The sequence below is a fragment of the Drosophila rhopaloa genome, unplaced genomic scaffold (genome assembly GCF_018152115.1).
Source record: "Drosophila rhopaloa isolate 14029-0021.01 unplaced genomic scaffold, ASM1815211v1 contig_163, whole genome shotgun sequence".
Lineage (NCBI taxonomy): Eukaryota > Metazoa > Arthropoda > Insecta > Diptera > Drosophilidae > Drosophila > Drosophila rhopaloa.
Window position 1 is genome coordinate 6,454,613 of NW_025335043.1, and position 21,609 is coordinate 6,476,221.

The following is a 21,609-nucleotide window of genomic DNA, read 5'->3' on the forward strand; positions in this document are numbered from 1 at the left end:
TACTATTATTTATATCCCAAATTTGTGATTAATAAAAATGGGTTTTAAAAATAATAATATTTTGTAGTATTTTTTTTTGGGACATGGTTAACTAAGAGTCTCCAAAATACTGCTAACATATTTGGCACATGGTACGCACCCCCACTTTTTCCACCTCATCCAGCCATTTCCCACACTCCCCTTTTCGCCCACCGAACATGCTACATTGCTAATGTGTCCCATTTGCAGTGGCGGACCACTGAAGCTTAACACGTTGTCTACGCAGACAAGCCGCCCTGCAGCCACGCCCCTTTGAGCCTTCAGCCGCCCACACAAGCGAAGAAGAAGCAGAAGCATTGCCGCCTGCAATGTTTGCTATAGTTTTTGCTTATCAATGTATGTATGTACAGTACAGTAAACGCCCAAAAATGAAATTTGATATAAGGAACATTTTTAAATAATATTTATTATCAGTATAGTTTTTATTTATTCCATACTTAGATCAGTGAAAAATGTATAAGTAAGCCTGACAAAAGTTAATTTTTTAAAAAGTACTACTGTTCAAATGGTGATCCTTTCAGATATTTACACTTCTATTTTTGCTAGACAATAAAAATACCACCAAATATTATATGGGCCACGTTTTTAATAAATTCGATTCTAAATGGGCGTTCCAAAACACACTTTTAAATAATTGCATTTACCCAGTATTATTACTTTATTATATTTTTCTTGAACTTAAAAGAAGACCCAATTCCATTTATTTTGTGATCACTGTATGCGTCTGTTGGCACACATTTGCGATTGTGAAAGTGTGCTAGTGTGTAAAGCTATTCAAACTTGCAACTGACTTGGACCCCTAGGGGAAAATGGAATCCCAGTGGTAATTGTCTCGTTACTCGCTGCTTGTTGGCAAACACGGACACGAGCTTCACTGTACCGAGCCACAAGCGGAAGCAGCTGCCAACACCCTTCCATTATCGCCCGCCATTTCAGGACTTCCCATCGAAGCACCAGTTGGCTAATAATTTATTTACAGTTACAATTTTATAAGCCCAGGACATCCACACACACATACACACACATTGAATGCGATTGGGACCCCGGGCTGCCATTTGATTTCACAAATATTTGCAGTCAGCTTTTGCACTTTCATTTTTCCACGTTTTTCTTCAGGTATACACAGATTTTAATTGATCTTGCAGGCACTTTTTTCAAATTTATTTGAATAAAATGATTTAAAGGTTTTAAAATTTTTACTAATGTAATTTTATGCGCTGTGTGCTTTTTGTTTGTAAAATGCAATAATATTCTTTCGTGTGAACTTTTTGGTATTATAGAAAAATCTTGTCGACTCTTCCTGCCTTTTGTTTTTTTCTTTAATATGAATATTGCCAAAACAATTATGCATTAGTCAAAAAATTGTATATTGATTGGAATAAATCGGATTACTTATTTCTATATTCTTTATTGCTAAAATTCAATTTGAAAATGTATTTAAATCAGGGTATCAAATCTTCGATTTAATTAATGTTCCTCCCTTATCTCGCTTACTTGGATTCCAGCAGATACCTGATTTCATCCACTTTCCTCGTGATTTGCCCCGCTTTTCCGTCAACAACCGCTGACAACTCTAGTGCGCCATTTGCGCCATTTTAGCGCTGATGTTAAGTGAAATATGCACAATTTCCGTTTACCATTTCATCCAAAGAGCAAAAGAGTGGGAAAGAAAGTTAGAGAAGGATATGAGGTAGAAATGTTGTTAGCAAATGTAAAATGCAGTTAACTCGGATGTCTCGATGTGTTTGTGTGCCATACATAAATAAATAAAAAGGGCATTCGGTTAACAGGATGTGAAGGAAAATCGTGGGGGAAAAAAAGGAAGGACTCGTAAGAAGCAAGGCAATGCAACAGTAAAAGTTGCCATCAGTCGCTTTCAATAGCCATTAAGGTGGCTTTTCCCCACCCATTTTCACTCTTTTCCGACCCGTGAATGGAAGTGCACTTCTAATGGCCATTCGAAGCAGACAAAGTTATGCTCGGTGCATTTGTTATATATACCAGTAGACGACTCCTGGCCTGGCTTTTCCTTTATTTTCCTGTTCAACAAGCTCGGCACGAGGTTTCCCCGTGAGTGTGGGAAAGTGAATGTGATTTGCATGGGTTTAACAAATTGAAGTTGTTGCGGATGGTGTTTTACAGTCATGGTTTGCTTATCGCACTGAAAGTCCAAACGAAATTGTTGGCCAGGGAATTCGGAAGTGGGTTTTCCCTTTGTATATTGCCAAGTTCAATTTTCATAGAATGTTACATGGTTTGGTAATATGTACTTTTGTTTCATTAGGTTTATTTCTAAAATAGGTATTTTAACAATTTTTTATTGGTTAGTTTTAGTGGCTTTATATTTACTTAATAACATTTGATAAATGGAAAATAAAGTAACTCTCGAAGAAAAGGAATTATATTTTAATTAAAAAGTTTATAAATCCAATTAAAACAATTTCAACCGACTATAAAGAGTCTCTTAATATAGTAATTTAGATTTGGGAAGAGCAAGAATAACCCCACAAATATGCGTTGCGGTTTTCATTAATTTTTACCATTTAATTTTCCTCCCTAAACACTTCTATGTTGTCGCCTTATTGTCATTTTAAAATTCGTATTTGCCAAACAGAGTGAACTTAATTGGTCGAAGCCCTTAAACGACCCAGAAGTTCACTTCATTGGTTTGCTGCAAACGAAACGTGGAAACTTTGAAGGATTTCGCCTTTGGTGGCAAAGTTGCAAGTACATTTTTGCCTTTCTGATGAACTTTTGACTGGCTGCCTCCGTCTGGGTCGCTTTATTTATTTATTTGTTTCGTTGCGTTGCGTTTCTTTTCGTAATTTTTGTTTTTTTTTTTTTGCTTTATGCGCATAAGGAAAAACTTTGGTTGTTTGCATTGTGCTGTTTGTTTGTTTGTTCTGTTTGTTCAGCACTGTTCCGTTTCGCTTTTCTCTGTTGGTTCTGCTGGGAAACTCTCGAGCGAATAACCCAAGGCAACGCATTGAGAAACAAAACGCTTCGCTGTCACGCGTAAAATATTTTCATAAATTTCGCCCTCTCATTGCATGCAACGTGACTTTAAGGAGAAGAAAACCACCTTCTTGAACGTGCAGTTCAACAATACAATATATGCACCGCATATGTATTCTTATTTACTCTTTTAATAGTTTAATTTAAAAATGATTCCCTATGCTTGCTGTCACTTATTTTTTATAAAAAAAAAAAACAAATTACTTCAATTTTGCTTTGATAATTGCTTGCATATTAAATTGGATTTGATATAACAAACACAAACAAATTATGATTAACTACATAAATCAACATGTTTTGCATGCATATTTATTATAATTTGTAGCACGTTATTATTATGCATTTTAATGAAGTAATGAGTAATAATATTTGTTTTAATTATTATTGTATAATGCCGTAGTATTTGAGAGTTTTGTAGCCTTTAAATTCACGTTTAAGCTTTCTGAATAATTGTGGTCTTTATGAACTTTATAGGCCACAAAAAATTAGATTTAGAAAAATTTAATTTGAAAATGTGCTAGCAAGATAGTAAACACTGTACTTCAGTATTTCCCAAAAGCATTTTTGGCAACAAGTTTATGTTTTGTTTTTCTTTTACTCTGGGGTTTTGTTGTTTGTTTTATGCTTTTTAATATGGCGACTGCGGTGCTCGTAAATTTACGCAGCAAAATTGTTTGAAAACCATGGCGAAAGGGAAACATTCGGGGGAAGTTGGCTAACACTCGTGCTTAGGGTGAACCCGCTGTGCCATTTGACAAGAAATCGAGTCACCCCATTGGAGTCAGCTCCCTGCCAGCAGCTTTACTCACTTTATGACAATTTTGGCCTTCTGATGCTGAGAAATTGTTGCTCGTCTTGCGTTGTTTAATGTTTGCTCAACCTTTGGCATTGAAGTGAAAAATCGTAGCTCGCTTTTCGGGGCCCACATACGGAGTTTTATGAGTGATTTAATGCGGGAAATTGTGGCAAGATGGGATGTGTGAAATTGAATAGGAAAAAATGGAAATTTAATATGGAAATTGGTAAAATTGTTTGACATTTTATTACAGCCATAGCGGCAAAAGTGTTGCTCAGGGACTTTTATTTTAAATTGAAAAACATAATAATGTGGGAGTAAAAAAGGAGTATTAATCAAATAATAAATATGTAATCCAAAGGGTCTTATTCACATATAAATATAAAAAAAATTGTTAAAAAATAATAGAGAAAACAAAATTGTTACTACTCTGTTCTATTTTAAATAATTTTGAACAATAATACTAAAATAAAACTTCCTATATACTCGGACCATTATATATTTATTTAAAAATATTTCCAATAAAACTTGTGACATTTGGCATTTTATTTTTTGGTTTGCTTCAGAATTTGGCTATAAACGAAATGAATCTTTTATTTTCACGCAGCTGATGCTGCAGAATTTCTCGATTTCTCAATTGTTCTTGGCTTGATTTTTCCGTTTCTTGATTAGGGGGAGGTATTCACCCATGGGAACTGCAGCTGATTGGTTTTGTGCGAGGTTTGTTTTTCTGATTTTTTTCCGGTTGTTTATCTCTGGCACAAAAACGAGGAAATCGAAAAGCGAACCAACAACGGAGATAAAAAAAAAAATTATCCTGGAGGGGCTATTTTAATTTGGAAATGTGAAAGAAAAAAGAAAATAGACAAACTTAAGCAATTTTAATGGAAAATGCTTGGCACCTGGTTGGGGAATTTTTCGCTAATTTAGCCGCAAATATTTACGCAGAGGAAAAACGCGCGCGAATTCTTTTTGGCCGTGTTCTCAAAGTTTGGCCATTAAAAACATTTGTTTGCGCATAAAATTAAACGCGTTGGTAAGCCGAGAATCGTTTCGGTTTGTCTTACCATTATAATTGGGAGAGTGGCGGTATTTTTGCGAATAAGTGGGTGGGTGTTTTCCGCTTACACTTGCTCACACCGTTGAAGTCTGCGGGCGAACTAAATTGAGGGAAAGCGGTTTTCCTCTGAGGCTGAGAGAGCGTATAACAGTTTTTCGGCTCTCTTTCAGTCCCGGAAAACTCTCTCTACCGCTCTCTGCCCTGCTTCATCGTTAGCTTTGTTTACATTTACAAATTGCTGCGCAGGATTGAAACATAAAATGTTGGTCAAAATTAAATTCGTTTCGAAATACTCTTACAAAACAAGTTTGCTTTTTAAAAAATATGTGTTTTAAAAATTTTCATTGAATTTTTGATATTATAAAAAGGAAATTGTATTTTGATGTTACAAATTTGCAGAAGTAAATTTAAATCAAAAGTCATACTAAGCAATTTTGTTAAGCAAAAATTGGTTTTTTAAAAAATATCAAATTTACAATCCATTTAATTTAAATAAAATAGCAAAGTTTTTTGTTTTTGAATGTTCGGTATTATTTATAACAAAATGAATTATTATAAATACTGTCGGCTTAATCCTAAAAAAATCCCAAGATAAATAACCATTTTGCATTCTTAAATATCAATTTTGTTATTTATTTAAAATAGAATATGATGTTTTTCAAGTTTTTTTTTTTAAGAGAAATACTTTTCGTTTTTGAAGGGTATCAAAAAACCCCTTTTAAATGTTTTTTGCTTCCATTTTCTCAGCTTTTTTTTAGTTGGAACTACAGGTTCGTCGGTGTTGTTGTTCTTTCTGTTGGTTTTTGAGGTTTATCGCTTGGCGCATAAATCGTTTGTTGCCTGCAGCCAGTTGTTTGCTAGTGTTGTTTTTCATGTCAATTGCTTGACCTTCAATTAATTGCTCCGCTCTGCTGCCTGACATTGAAACAATTAACGGTCTCTTCCGTTTTCCCAGCTTTTTTTCCCTTTTGGTGGCATTGATTGAGATGGAAAACTGCATTCAAAGGTCGCAGGAGACGAGGGGTGCCGTTGCTGTGGTAGTGCAAGCAATTAGTCTTTGTTCGGTGGATTGTTGCACTGACACCATTCGGTTCGTGATTTATATTGTGCAGGATGTCAAAGGACTGACAAAAACTGTGAGGGAGTACACTTTTTAGCGCCAGTTTCGGTTTAAAATACAATGAAAGTGAATACTTATTAATGTTTTGTGGTTTTAAGTAATGAATAATACCCTGGCTTTTCAGCACTATTATGTTCGGTAAATATACAATTGTTTTAATGGATCTTGACGCTGAAAACCTTTTACTTTGATAATTCGACCTCAATATATATTTTCTGTTTAATTTGCGAGTAGTTTGGTCAACATAATAAACTTCACTTAGCTTGATTACTTTGAAAAGAAATCTTTTGTTATTGGAATTGATTTTTACGCTTTGTAGCTCCATTTGTTGCTGCTCTATCCTTTTCTCTTTTTGTTAAATGTGTATTTATTATTTCCAAAAATTAAATTGATTTCTTAAAGCCACGATAAATTTCTGGCAATTTTCTAATTTCAATTTGACAAATGCATTCATTATTCAACTTAAAGTCACTCTTAGACATTTTATTTGTTCAATTTCAATAGTTTTGTGAGCTCATGTATGATGTATAGTTTTAAACTATTTTAAAAATTTTAATTTCTTTTTGTGGGAGCTCTGATAACTTGAATATATATATTTTACTAGAAACCTTTTTAGCCATCATACTGCAAACAACATGCGGTTGGTCAAACATGCCAAAAAAGGTGGACAGGCGACGGCAACAACGAAAATGGGGGCAACAAACATTTTAAACGACAACCAAGGATGGAAATTTTGGGGAATGGAAAGTGAGGTGACCAGAGGACCAACACATGTCACAACTTTGTGTAAAAAACGTCTTAAAAATGTCCAAGCTGAGCTCTGTGACAAATTTTTTTGGGTACGCAACACATAAATGTACTCGTAAGCTCCAAGGATTTTCATAACTGTGTGCGTGTTTTCAAGTTGAGAATCCTTGAAAATATGCAAATATCCATTTACATGAAATACAAAAAATAAAGGACATAAGTGATGACAATTTGGCAAACATGAGTGGGAATAACAAGCAACTTTAAATTTACATACCGTCATCTGATGCGTCCAATGCATAAGTTTGAATATGATTAAGCTTAAAAAATGGTGTTTTCATATTTTTTGCGGTAAATTGCAAAGTCAACAAACTCTTAAACGCAATCGATCGATAAAGAAATGCGAAACCGCAACGAATAACGAATAATTATAGGAAAATCCACTCGAAATTCCTTTTTAATTGAGTTGGCTGCAGTTGCGGCAGTCCATCATTAGTAAAATAAAAACGAGAAAAAGAGTGGAGGCAGAATGATGAAGAAATTTTTTAGCTGGATTAAGTGGATATGCTATGAATATTTCGTTTTTCTTTTGCTCAGTGGGAAAATGAAAGAGCGCTCAGAATGAGTCTTAAAATGGGATACGGAATTTGCACTGACTGGCAGAAAATATGTCTTTAAATTACACAAACGCTTGCCATTCATTCCAGATTTGATTGAATTAATTTGTGCAAAATGGTAAATGCTTTAAATTTTACAAAGTAATTGAAGCTTTTCTTGGCAGAAAAACAAACCTTCAATTAAGTTCAAAGGATTAAGTAATTTAATAAAACGGTAGAAACGAGGACGGGAAAGAAAAGAGTGATGAAATAATTAAAACATTCCTTTTCAACATTCCTTTTTAATTACAAGGAGTAAACAAACCCTGTTCTTATTCTGTTTTTATTTATTGAAATTTTTTAGGTCAATAAAATTCATAATTATTTGCCTGTAAGATATTTTCCATATTAAACTTAAACATAATAGATAGGAAAACAATGTAACTCACATCCACATTTGATTTGTTTGATTTTGCACCCTCAGTTACACAATTTCTTCTGCTTAAATGCCTGTCTTGAACAAATTGTTGCCACAAGGTCTTGCAATTCCAATTGTGCGAATTCAAATAAAACCCATTTTTGCTCTACCCATCGTCTAATTTTTGTTTCTCCAGCTTTCAAATAAATATTTGCATAAATATGGAAAGGGGAGGGCACAGAAAACAAGCAAGATACGAAATCAAATTATTGTTTTCTGTGGCAGAGATTTGGTTTCATATTACTGCCGGCTAGAAGAGAAACAATATTTGGCCACAAATTTTGGACAATGTCAGATGGCCGCAAGGCAAAATTTTAATTGGATCATCTGGAACAAAGCAAAACGAGCTGGTGTACAGGATGTATAATGAAGACTATATATTTTTTGCCTCTGCCACATAATGAGGCACATCAAGCTAACGACTTTTCCTCTGGCCGACAATAGATAACCAGAGGTGGTGGAAAATCCTGGGTGGGTAAATAGGGCGCAACTTTGAAGTGTCACAAATGGAACAGCAGCAGCGACGAGAAAAACAACGACCTCACCATAGAAAACATCACGAAAATCTCCCTCGGGGTAATTCACGTTTCTCTTTACACTGAAATGCGGCTAATTTCCACACCAACAACAACATCAGCAATGCGGCGGGAAAATGTAATGAAAAAGATGAACAAAAGTTCTCTGTATGTCACCTCGCCTTAAAAAGCCAATGGAAAACTGAAGGAAAATGTGTAAAATAAGCCAGGAAAACAGAAAGATAGCTTTGCCATTTCTAAATGTGATAAAGCTTATGCGTACCAATTAGAATTTATCTCATTACCATTTGTCGTGTAGGCTTAATAAAATTTGCAGTTGGAAAACTCTGATAAACGTTTAATATAAGCATTTATCAAACGTTTATCAGAGTTTTCCAACTGCAAATTTACATTGATTTAGTTTGAAAATAATACAACTGAATTTTTTATTGGGATGTTTAAGTTTTTAAGTATCGCAATGCATTTCTTTATCAGAAAAAAATATTTTATTTTGTAGTTTTTCTTCAATTTGAATCAGATCCATCTATAAACTAAGGTCCTTAACTTTTTGCAAAATAAAAACTTGTATACTTTGAAATAAAGAAAATAGATAACAAAAAAAAATATGAGAAAATTATGCAAACTGAGAGAGCTTCTGCGGATTTGCAGCTCTGCAGCTTGAGACCCTAACTAGTTAAATTTATGGTCCATTGTTGGTCCACGCCTGTGAAGTGAGTGGACATTTTCAATTTGGCCATCGGGAAGGGGGCAAGTTTTCCCTGTCAAATTTAGCATGCCGGGATGACTGGAAACTTTTTGTGCGACGGCTTCCTGTCTGGTCCTTGGACCGAGGAAAAGTCCTGCCGGGAGCTGAGCTGCATCCGGCGGAAACGAATGCGACATTTTTGCCAACTGCCACAAAATGGAGCATCCTCGAGACCTGCTTCAATTATGCAAGGAGATTGGCCCGGGCTTCCACTGACAAACGGTCATCTTCATGGCTAAAATTTACATTTAATTTTCATTATTAATTATGCAATTATTCACGGGGCAGCGCACAATGTTGATTCTAGGCCAGATGTTAGCTCATTATGGGCGGCATGAGAAACCTGTTCTAGTTTATCATTTTGCAGGGACCATTATGTCAATAAGCCAAATTGTTTATATACTCACATTTTGGGTCGAAAGATGGAGCATTCTAAACAATGGGGGTATTTTCCTTAGAATCATTAATCACTTGCCCTGAGCGTGTTCCAAATTTCTACCACAATGTGCTTCAACTATCCACAGAATTTTGGATCAGAGGCAAATTCCCGAAAAGATTTCTATCAGCTTATTGTCCGAGCGTAGGGAATCTTTCTTTCCACATTGATGATAAATTCAAAAGGCATAAACCTACGAATTGATAAACCAATGAACCCACAATCCCCCAACAATAGGCAAAGAGCACGTGCCCAACTATTTTGCCAATGCCTTTCAGGCATATGGCGCCGAAATCAGTTGGGGAACAGGCCTGTTATTAATACGCCAATCAGCATAAGCAGCTGATGCGTTGATAATGTCCAAGGGGCAGAAAACAAGGGGAAAACACTGAAGGGGGAACTAATTCGCAGACCTCTGAATCGTCAGTAGTCATAAATTCAGCCAGGGGCTAGGAAAATTGAAGAAAAAATTGCACAAGACAAGAAGCGAAAATTGCTCGAAGTACACCGAAAAAATATCAAGTATACGACCTGTTCTTAAACATAAAAAAACAAGAAAAAGAAATCTTAAAATAAATAAATGAACTAATCAAGATTGATTATTTGAGGAATTAACTTATAACTAATATACAATTTAAAAATCATTTTTCATTAAAATTAAATATATTTTTATAAACGTTTAAATCAATATTAAATACAAATTTTTAAAGGTTTGGTTAAAATATGTATAAGACAGGTTTAAGACTTAAAGTTTAGAATGATTGTTTTACAAATATTTGTTTATATTTTCCTTTTTTAAGTTGAAAAATTTATTTATGCCTACTTTTATCCTCGTGTAAAAAGAATAGACTGGTGGGACATGGGGAAAAACAACTATGTGGCCCGCCCCGCTTATCGCCAAAAGAAAATCAGCAAGCAAAACTACTGGTCTGAGCCGAAGGACTAGAGGAAGAAGCCGAAGGAAACAAGCGGAAGTGCTCGAAAAAAAAATATGTAAAGCCAAAAGAATGCCACTCTCTTCACAAAACACCCACGAACACACAAAAGGCCTGAGAGGAAGTGAAAGGAGCCAGAAGGAAAAGCTCGCGCTGTGGGTTTCCACAGGGAAAAGGACGAGGGGAGAGCAAGGATATACGGCACAGTATGATAAATAACAGATGAGCAAAGGGTGTCAGCTTTGTTGCTCCACGTCAACCCAAGGGAAAAACGGGGGCTGAGTAAAAGGAGCGGGTAAATTGGGTTCTTTGCTTATTGAATGTACGACATCGGAGCAAACACTAGCAGGAGATCCCAAACATGATGGCTGCACAGGCGACACAAAAATTACGTCTATAATTAACCATCTGGAAAGCGTTATATAAAATTATAAAACAAATACTTCATTAAGAAAGAGAGAAATAATTTAAGGCATACAATTTTATTACAATTCTGTGACTTATTTTTCCCTGTCTATTTATTATCTATTTTTGTCAAATGAAGGCTTCTAAAAAAAGTGTGTGAAAAATATTAAGTTAACTGGAATAGATTTAGAGTCTAACTCTTCTTATTTTAAATCTAAAATAGTTTGGCCTATTAATTAAAGTCATCCAGTTACTTTAAAATCTTTAATATCAATTCCAAAAGATTTCTCATTTTTTTTTACGATTTAAATTTTTGTCACCTGGGAACGTAAAATCATGAAACTAAAGTGAATAAAAAAGTACTCATGTTGAATTGTCCGCAGGATATTCTTGAGCTCCGTCGACAGTTGCAACTCTTAGTGGAATTTCCTCAAATACATTGACTGTGAGAACGTCATGAATATTAAATTGCGATTATTGCCACTGGCAATGTGAAGTCCTCTGACTTGGCAACGTTTGATGGTACTTGAGCTTAAGATATCCGGCATGTTTGGCCAGATGTTTCCAGTGGTGAGACACGACCAAGGCCCCTCGATGGCATTTCGATTTGGATGGACACGTTGAGCTTAATTAAGTGCACTTTAATTAAGTCGGCTAATAACCGAAACCTTTAAACTGTCAAATGCATGTGTGGATTTAAAATCCATCCATAGCTTTCGTTTTTGCCCATTTCGGTTTGAGTGTTGGCTTCTCTTTATCTTTATCCATTTGATTGATTAATGCCCTTCAGATGGGCGGGATGTTGGGGGCGAATAAGTGGGCGTGACACTGGGAAGTGGTAAAGTAAAAATTGCCCCGATGCTCTCAGCTTGATGTGATTGAGAATTTGATTTATTGGCAGCAAACTAAGTTTGGCCAACGTCAAAAGCAGTCATCCGGATGGAAGTTGATACTTTGCTTTTCGACATGCAGAAATACACGGAAAAAAAGATTGTATTAACTAGCTGTAACTACTTTACAATGTTTTATTATATTATGTTTAAGAGAAGAAGGAACACATTTATAGATTTAACTAACAATTTAGTCATTGAGCATACCTTGTACTTGGAATATTGTTTTCAGTGCACCCAGTTGAATATGAAAACAGAAACCTAAACCATCAGGCTATCGGTGAAAATTCAAACTGAAAGTTCGGTCTAGATGTCAGTCCCGTAAAACCTAAACATCAGTTCAAATTGGTTTTAAGCAGGTAGTACATCTAAGCACCCAAACCCAGATTTTGAATTTATTTTTCGTAGAAAAAATTTTGAGTGAACAAAATGTATCGAAATCTTTTGTACATTTTTCCGTTAATGGCGAATCGGTTGCGCAATACCGCCGCCAAGCATATGGTTGTTCGACAGGATTCAAACCAGGACCTCTTGAGCCGTTGTCAGCCAGCAGATATAGCTGGGAATAACATCAACACATCCTGGGCCACTCGATTCAGCCAGTTTCCAATTCGTAGGACCGAAGGCCTAATGAAGAATCTTCCTAAGAGCGGCGAGAACTGACGAAGCAACTGGAATAAACCAGGAAAAACAAGGATTTCTACTTTCTATACGAATTTTTATGAAATTAAGGACATCCTTCGATTGGCATTTGTAATTTTTGGTGTTTCTCCTAAGAAAGTTTTAATATTGTAACTTTTTCTAAATAATGTAACTAATCCCCAAAAATCAAGAATACGTCATTAAATAATTTGACGCTTTTTAAAAAATCTGTTATTAAAGTAACTGATTTAGATTTTTGTCTTTGTGATGGAAGAATTGTAGAATAGTATGTATGAATTTTTAGCCACAAAGTTCTTTAATTCATTTTACTTTTGTAACGAAAGCAAAAGGATAAGGAACATGCGTTAATTAATTGCAATCAATCTGCTAGTAAAGTGAAATGAACTCGCAAACTTTGATCAAGTTATCAGAGTGCAGATATGAATTTTTCAGGATGTGAAAAACTTTACCCTCTTCTTAATTAAAAGTAGAAAAGTAAGAAATTTAAAAGCTGTGAAAAAGTGTGTGCAAGGGCAAATGAAATTAAAAAGTTACATGCTACACACACATAACCCACTTTTGTAGCATTATAACCCTGGCTAGACTTTCTCTTCCTTTTCCAATCGTTTTTCCACATTTTCCAGAGCCACTCACATATGATGGGGGAAATATCCTAAGCCCATTGTGTTCGCTTGGCTTTTGTGGCTCAAGTTCGAAAGAGGCTTTGTCGTCGGAAGACTGTAATTGAATTTGGCCCTTTGTTGACAAACAAATTATTCTTGACTTAACCAGTGAGGCCATAAAAGAGTGAAGTAAATTATGTTAATTTTTTGTTGTACTCTTGGCACTTTTGCCGCATAAATGTGAATTTAATTCGGTTTACGTAGAATCCAATATATTTAATGGCAGCCAACACGCCCGCACATGGAAAACGAAATAAATTGAAAACGTTGTGGCCAGGACGTGTGGCCAGGAGCAAAGGACCAAAGGACCAAGGACACTGGACCAAAGACCAAGGTTTTTTATTCGCAAAACCGAATATCTATAGATAAATGTCCGACGGTCACGTGTGGAGCAGTATCTCCTACCCACTGGATAATGACGAAAATGGTTAATATCCGTTCGCATGGAAAAATGCGATCTTCTGAAAATAAAAAATATACATAAAAGACGTGTTCAAGGAGTGTCGTTCGCTTATTGTGCGAAAGTATGCTTGTGTAAACGGAAAAGTATTTTAATGAAATTTTAAATGCCAATCAATGGAAAATCGGTTTAAGCCGAGAGAAAGGAAACCGGAACTTCCGCGTTGCTTCGTTTTAATACTTCGTCGAGTACAAATACTTTTAATTGGCAATCCGAAATGCACATTAACCGATTGCCGCAATCCATTTTCCAGCAAAAAAGTGAAAAGCTTTTAATAAACTTTTCGTCAACTTGGAAACTTAATCGTGGCTTGTGGCTTTGAAATTGTATGGGAAACATTTTGAGGAAGGCAACCTGATTACTTGAACATTTTACGTCTATTTTATTGGCTATCGTAAATCTACACTCTAAAAAACGTACTTTATAAATGTTTTAATATACCACTTTTCAAATTATTTGAACTAAAAACAAATTTCGTGTGTAGTTATTTATTTGACATTCTAGTTATTTTGTAATCATATAAACGTATTGTATTAATTTAAGTAAAGTTATATATTTCCAAATGAATTTACAAAAATTTGTATAGTAAGTTTTAATTTTATAAAAAATACATTCGAGTGTAGAAAACAAGAATGTGTTGAAAGGACCATCTGATCCTTTTTCCAACCGCAGGATACACATGGACTAGCACACATAGCGCCGTTGCCGATGCCATTACCTTGCTCGGTTATTTATGATAATTCAAAGTAATATCCTGGAGCAATTTCATCAACAAAGACACGGGCAAGGTGGCGAGCTTATGTGGAAATGCAAATATCCTTTTCCCAGCCAAGGATGCTCTCAAACCCCCAGACCTTAATTCCACTCATAGCGGTGTGCTGAAGGAGGCCTTCGGAATGGTTGAAACGTGTCAAATGTGTGAAAATTGGGAAAATTTGTTTGTCTAATTGGGAGGGAAACGTGTGCTAGGATAGCCATTACCCGCCTTTGGGGTCTTTAATTTAACCAAAAGAGCAGGTGTGCCTTTCAGACTTTAATCGAAAGTGAATTTGGTTTAATATTACAACATGAAAAGATTTGGTAATTTAATTTTCTAAAAAAATGGAAATTTTTACTTCTTATTTATAGGAGGTATTTATGATTTCTATAGCTCCCCCGGAAAAAAGATAAGCCCCAAGTATTTAAAATTCAAAAATCTGTATTTTACATACTCTTACATAATGACAAATTTTGGACAACTTCGGACACTTTACAGGAATCGCAGATAATAAGGTACTACACATGACGGCTCACAAAACATTTACACTGACAAAGGGACTCGTCAATACACATATCCAGTAAAAATCTTCGCTATGCAGACTTCGATTCGATTTGATTCAGGTCGGTCACCGCCGACTGCTTCTTAAATCCTTCTTCACTTTTGGTTGGCGGGACAGGCCATTTGGTAGAGGAACTGCACCAGGGTTCGGGTGGGCCGTCCCGTCATGTATTTGCTGGTGAGATAGGGTATCAGTCCGAACTTTGTCAGCATGCCAGTGCCCCGGGTGTCCAGATGGGCCCAATCCACGCAGGGGACCATTTCGTGGAGTACGGCGGCCGCCAAGCAGGAACTCGCCAATCCTCGGCCATCGTTGCTGATGTCGTAGCCCATTTCATCGGTGATCTGTTTCTTGTAGTAGTTCCACAGCGGCATTCGCCACACCCGATCGCCAGTGAGGGCTCCCGCGGATTGGAACTGCTTCCAGATATAGTGGGAATTGGAGAATATGCCAGTGGCACCGCCGCCAAAAGCCTTCTTCACACCCTCACCCATGGTGGCCACATCCACCACCAAACGGGGCTTATAGGTGCTCTGTCCATAGAGCAATGGATCCGCCATCACCACCACTCCAGCCTTGTCCAGATCTCGCACGGCCATGGATTTGTGATTCATCAGGGTGACCACATCGCCCGGTTTGCAGGCCATTCCCGAGGGCATATTCTCGCACAACGGGATGATGCAGCAGACATTGATGGGCAAGGATAGTGCCGCACAACACCGCATCATGGCCACACAAGCTGCCGCTCCCGACATGCAGGCCCTGTACTCATCCATTCCGCTGCATGGCCTCAGATTGATGGCCCCCGAATTGAAGGTGATGCCCTTGCCCAGGAACAGAATGGGCTTATCCTCCGGATTGGTGCCGCAATAGGTGATCTCCATCAGGACGGGTGGCTCACAGCTGCCCTTGGCGATCATCAGGAAGGAGTGCAGTCGCTGCTGTTCAATCCACTCCATGGTGCGGATCTCCACGGTGATGCCACAAGGACACAAGGCATCCACGGTGGCCTGGGCGAAAAGAGTGGGCGTCATGCAACACGCTGGCGTGTCACACATCCTGCGGGCCAGATTCTGGGCCTCGGCCTTAAAGACACCCCGGGTCCAGCTGTCGTAGTCGGGGGAATCGAACAGCTCCAGTTTGGGGATGTGTGGGGGTTTCCTCTTAGAGTTCATGTCGCAATACCGCCAAATGGCGAGGACGGCACCCTCGGCCGCCTGTTCGGCATAGTCCATGCCATCGACAAAGACCTCTGAACAGCCAATCTCCTGCAGCGAACGGGCTCCAATCCCAGCCGCCACACGGACATTCTCCATGCCCTCGTCCAACATCTCCAGTTCGTTGAAGCCAATGCCCTCGAGACCGACGCCAACCACAGCCAGACTGCGAAATTCGGGATCTATGTTGTTGAACACCTTGCCCCTTCCCAAACGACCCGAGATTTTGGACTCGCAAATCAGCTCCGTCAGTTTGCCATGCAGACGATCGTTGACCTTTTCGCCAGCTGGGGTTAATTTGGGATCCCTGTCGCCCTCTTTCTGGTAAAGACCAATCACCAGACCCTTGGAGACCTTCGATTCACCACCGCAGGCATGTCTAATTTGGATCACATGCGGCAGGCGACTCTGGACAACGGTCTTCACAACATTTCGCAGCTTGTTCATACTCGGTGGTATCTAATAAATCTTAATTATTATCTATTATCTATCTGCCTGCTCGGACCAATTTAGTTACGACTGCAAATTTCGTGTGCACCAAAAAAATGATTTTTTAATTATTTTGCCTTTTGTTAAACGGAGTATTCGGAATCTATCGCATAGAATGACTATTCAACAACTAAATTCACGAACATGAAACAATAGACACGAATCACAACAAATAATTTTGATGAAAAAATTATGTTTTTTTCTATATTTTCGAAACCGGACTAGGCACACGACACTCTCGAAGCAAGGGTTAAACTGAGGTTTTACTGGGGTTCCATCTGGGCAAAAAAATTTAACACTCGGAAGTTTGATTCAAGGGCTGCTTCATCGGTCATTACTTACATATTTATTTTATACGTGTATTTCGAAAATAAATGCTTTTTCAGATAAACATCATAATTTTATAAAATTAAAATACTATTTTTTAAGGTAACCATCAAAGTTTTATCAAATATAAATAGTATTTTTTATTATAGAAAGTGCCCAACTTTGATTAAATAAATTTAAAATATTAAATCTGCTTCAAAATCACGCTTATCATTTGGTATTTTCCATTCTACTTTTCTTCCTTTCGAAACTCTTACATTCACCTTAATCTGTTTAAAAAGATTCCCTTCCTTCGCTGAATATTCAATTAGTCCCATTATGATAATAATCTACTTGTTATTCAAGTGAGGAGATTGAATCCAAATGACAGCTGTTTCCTGAATAATGCTCGACCACATTGCATATTTTAAGGTGAAACTAATGGAGTCCAAATGATTTAAGCGGCTAATTAAACGAGGAACTTATCCCATCCGTAAATTTATGCAAATGTACTGAGGTGCTTATCTGGTTGATTAACGGTATGAAATTGCAGACCATTTGCGCTAAAGCAACAGCTGCCACATTTTAAAAATCCATAACCGCAATTGAAACTAGTTAATTGTAATACATGTTACACTTTATTTTCATATTTAGTTTGGACGTATATTCTGTAACTTGGTCAATTTTAAATGAATTTATTCATTCATACTGACTGTCTTTTAAAAAAGTTTTTTTTATTTTAAAAGTGGAAAAAATATACATTTATTTGTTATTATTTTCCCATTTCATTTTTTTTTTTTTAATAAGAGTTATTAATTTAGGAAATCCATGATTTTATAGCTTTAGAGCCCTTTTTTAGATTGCTCAACCTATAAAACAAACAATTCTTGTATGATCTTTTTACAAGACCCTAAATTAACTTGCTTAACGATGTCGCTGGAAAATCCACCGAAAACTTTTGCTATAATCGAATAGAAAACCACTTTTGCAAAGCCCTTTTGACGCTTCCTTGGAATCTTAAGCGATTCGCATAACTGTAAGCCAAGACAAGGAGATACAAGAAAATGTATGTCTATCTCTAAGCCAAGCACAGTTTTCCCTTAAAGTTGCCCGAATATTTGTTGTTTCTACTTCTGGTCCACAGTTGTGTTGGGTTGGCATTTTGAAGAACTTTTCGGCTTTGGTGAATCTGCAGGATGCCGCTCCGCCGGAACCATGTCATAAAATGGTGTTGATGATGTCTGTCTGAGTGTGGGTCCGCAAGTGAAACCCGTATGTGTCTATACTGGGGGTATTTCTGTATTAGTGTTGACAACATTTGCTGCCAACAATTTCATTACCGCCACATTTAAAGTTTTGCCAAGCACACATTGAAAATGAGACAGCAGAAGATACATCGCCGCCTAGATAGTGACACTGACAAAAAATGAATTTTATAACTGAGGAAAACATAGCTAAAAATAAAACTAAGGAAATTGAATTGCGCTCTAAGTTTATCAAAATTATAATCACTGTCAAATTTATTATGGTAGGGCTAACATTTTCTAACATTTTATATATAAAAAAACTGTTAATAATTTTAGTTGAAATTATTTTGTATTAATATATTAATAAAATATTTAAGCTTTTTGTCTGAGAGGGTTAACTATTTGAAAGCTTACATTTTTATTGGAATATTAAAACAGGATATTTGTAATATTTGAATAGTAATCATTTCGTGACTTAACTATTAAAGCAGGGAAATTAATTTATACCAGTTTGGTAACTCTAGAAATGTTAAAATTTTATGCTAGCTAACGTTTTACGATGTCGTTAAGCCTTAAAATGTATTACTCTTGAAATATCGATTATTTTGCAAGAATAAAGATTATATTTTGAAAGGAGGGCTCTCGTGATTTGAATTCCTATTTCCCCCAGTGCACCTGTATGTATGCCCTAGCCAAAACTCGCGTTCAACTCTCGCTTATGACTTAGCCTGGCAGTCGGTGCTGTTTCTATTTGTACACCAGTCAGGCCATCCATATCCAGTCCGGAATACCAGACCCCTGAACTCTGCCCTCTGAAATCCACTGGAGAGCCTGAGCTCGTTATAAATGGAAAACTTTGGCTGCTTTCTCAAGTGGTTTTTCTCTACGTTATATTTTTTTTGCCGCACTGTTTTTGGCTGTTGCTTTCAGCTTTGCAGTTCACATTTGATTCGGAAAAGTTTTTTGCGCTTGTTTATTTTACTTTTTAATGAGAGAGACATGTCGGGGAAATCGAGATCGCATGTCCCTCGTATTTGACGATTAGCCATGTGAAATGGTTGGTCAAGTTCCGTACTTCTGTGGAAGGAACAACTTTTCTGCCCCTATATATATACACATATATTCGGGCGATTTTCATGCCGGACCAAGTTCCCGGAAAAGTTTCAGGATAAATGGCGGTGCAAGGGGTGTGGAAATTTGTCAAGTGGCAATTTCAACCGGTGGCATGTGTCTGTGCAACAGTTGAACCCACATTCTTACTCATCGCAACGAGAGGTAGAATGATATCTACTTGTCAGCCAGTCTGCATAATATTGATTTCCCCAGCAGGGGCTTTCTATTTTGAATGACTCCCTCGACAGGACGACTTATGCACTTATCCTTGGTCCGATTCTAGTCCTTTGGCTATCTTCAATCTCGTTCTCTAGTGGCTGACTGGATAACACACAGTTTGAGTGTTTTTAATTTCTACTTTCCTTCACTGAGTGGGGATAGTCGGGGTATCGAAAGTCAGTGAAGGACCATCATCTGGCATTTGAACACTGGTCTTCTCTTGTTTTTCTGCTGCCCTTCTGGCCATTTGCATTCATTTGTTTGCTATTGAATGTGGAGCAATTCTTGTTTGCCTTTTTATTGAAAGTTGCAATCAAATGATTGCAGTATATGTCAGTGCCATCGACCCGCATTCTATTTATTTCTTGTATATTTTTTTTCGTCCCAATTTTGCGGCTTTTTCGCATCTGCATTTATTGGTTAGATTTTTTGGTTTTGTTAGCCAACTGACAAAAACAGGTCACAGATTTTGGTTCACTTAAAAACAGTTTGCAAGCTTTTGGCTTATCTAAAAATATATATTAGATAATGTCATTCATTTTTTGCTTTCACTTCCATGTTATAAAATATTGCATTTATTTGAAAGTTAATTGAAGGCAAGTAATATTTTATATTTTGAATCAGTAAAATAAAATTATCTTCGTTCAAAAAAGAGTAAAATTATATGTTAACTATATTTTAAAGCAAACTTACAATATAGTATATATATACTATATTTTCTTTTACGGGTTTTTAAACATTGTGTCACGAAAGAACTACAAACTTTGCAGTTAAGCAAAAGTTCAATGGTCCATTTTCCTAATAGAACTACAAATATACAGTCTAATTCATTTTCCCCCAATTCCCATCTAATTGCTTAATAAATCGGTTAGGCAAACTTTCTGCAGAGCTGCTTAGTCCGAAATTTCAAAGCTTTTTCTCTTTTTATTTCGCTTGACTAGAGTTTGGCAAATTCCAAGCAAATATATAAATAATTGAGTTATTTGAGGAAGGGCGAGGAAGGAAATTGGCAGAAACGAAATGTGCTCATCACTTAAATTGAAGGCAAATATGTAGTTGGATTTCCCCCTTCTGATTTTCCATCAGAGTCAAATTGAAAAGTTGCAGCTCTCGAACGAATTTGCAAGAGGGAAAAAGAACGAGAAAATGGCAGTCAAGGAAAAATCCTGGCTAACACATGAATATGTGCCAAAGTATGGGTGTGTTAGTCACAGTAATCTGCAGCTTAGTGGGCCAAATGGAATGATTTTCCCTTTCCTCAATTGAAAGGCAATCAAGAAGTCATCCAGCCTGGGGTGCATGCATCTGATTTTTTAATTGAAGCTTAAAGTTAATTGAAATTTATCATTAGTCTGATTGATTGAGATAAAGGCAGTGCTATATTTTCCTTTCATTTCCGTAGCATTTATCAATTTGCACTGTTCTGGCATAAGCCGATTATGGCCAAGGCCAGAATGAAAGCAAGCAATATGCCTGAGGAATTTCGTTTGGTCACGATAGCCCCAAGAAAAATGGGCCATGACGAAAATCTACTTGTCAGCAACTTTTCAAACAGAGAGTTGGCGAACAAGTCGGCATGCCCGAAGATTGAGTGAGACTGAAAATGGGACTAATTAATTTAAGGAGCTCTGACAATCAGCATCTGTTTGATTCTGGCTAGCACTTGGGGAACATCTATCATCTAGCATTTAAATCTCTACGAATTATTAATTAGATGTTGAAAGTAAATGCAAAATCACATAAAAACTGGACTTTACAGGAAAAAAAAACAAAATTTGCAAAAGTCTTTTTCGAAAAATGGGAAAAAAATTTTTTTTTTAATTTGAAAAGCGGTTTTATAATGGAAATGACGAAAAAATCGACCCAAAAATACAAAAAAAAAGTTGGGAACACAGATTTTTTGAGAATTAAACCACAATTATTTAGAGGTATGCCACTTTGAAATCGGAGGTCTGTAAGAAATGTTATGGTCTTAGAAGTGCAAGAATTGGGTCACTTTTCTGAAAAGCCATTTTTCGAAGATTTGAAAAGGGGTTTCCTCATGAAAAAGACGACAAAAAATCGTCCCAAAATTACAAACTAAGATTTAAAGATTAAAGATTTTTAAATTAAAACA

The 21,609-nt window shown here is 36.6% G+C and overlaps 2 protein-coding genes across 19 annotated transcripts in view; both read right to left on the reverse strand.

Moving 5' to 3' along the window:
• The window catches only part of LOC108051389 (sex determination protein fox-1), a 123,869-nt gene that overhangs the window by 95,652 nt on the left and 6,608 nt on the right, over window positions 1–21,609 (reverse strand). The gene's annotated exons all lie outside the window — the stretch shown is intronic.
• Window positions 14,764–16,857, reverse strand: LOC108051390 (cytosol aminopeptidase). The gene has a single exon (XM_017133497.1). The coding sequence runs from the start codon at window positions 16,564–16,566 to the stop codon at window positions 14,998–15,000; it is 1,569 nt and encodes a 522-aa protein (XP_016988986.1). The 5' UTR covers window positions 16,567–16,857; the 3' UTR covers window positions 14,764–14,997.

What these genes read in the sequence shown, in the direction of transcription:
- LOC108051390 (XM_017133497.1), bottom strand. Translation starts at nt 16,566, where the DNA reads ATGAACAAGCTGCGAAATGTTGTGAAGACCGTTGTCCAGAGTCGCCTG.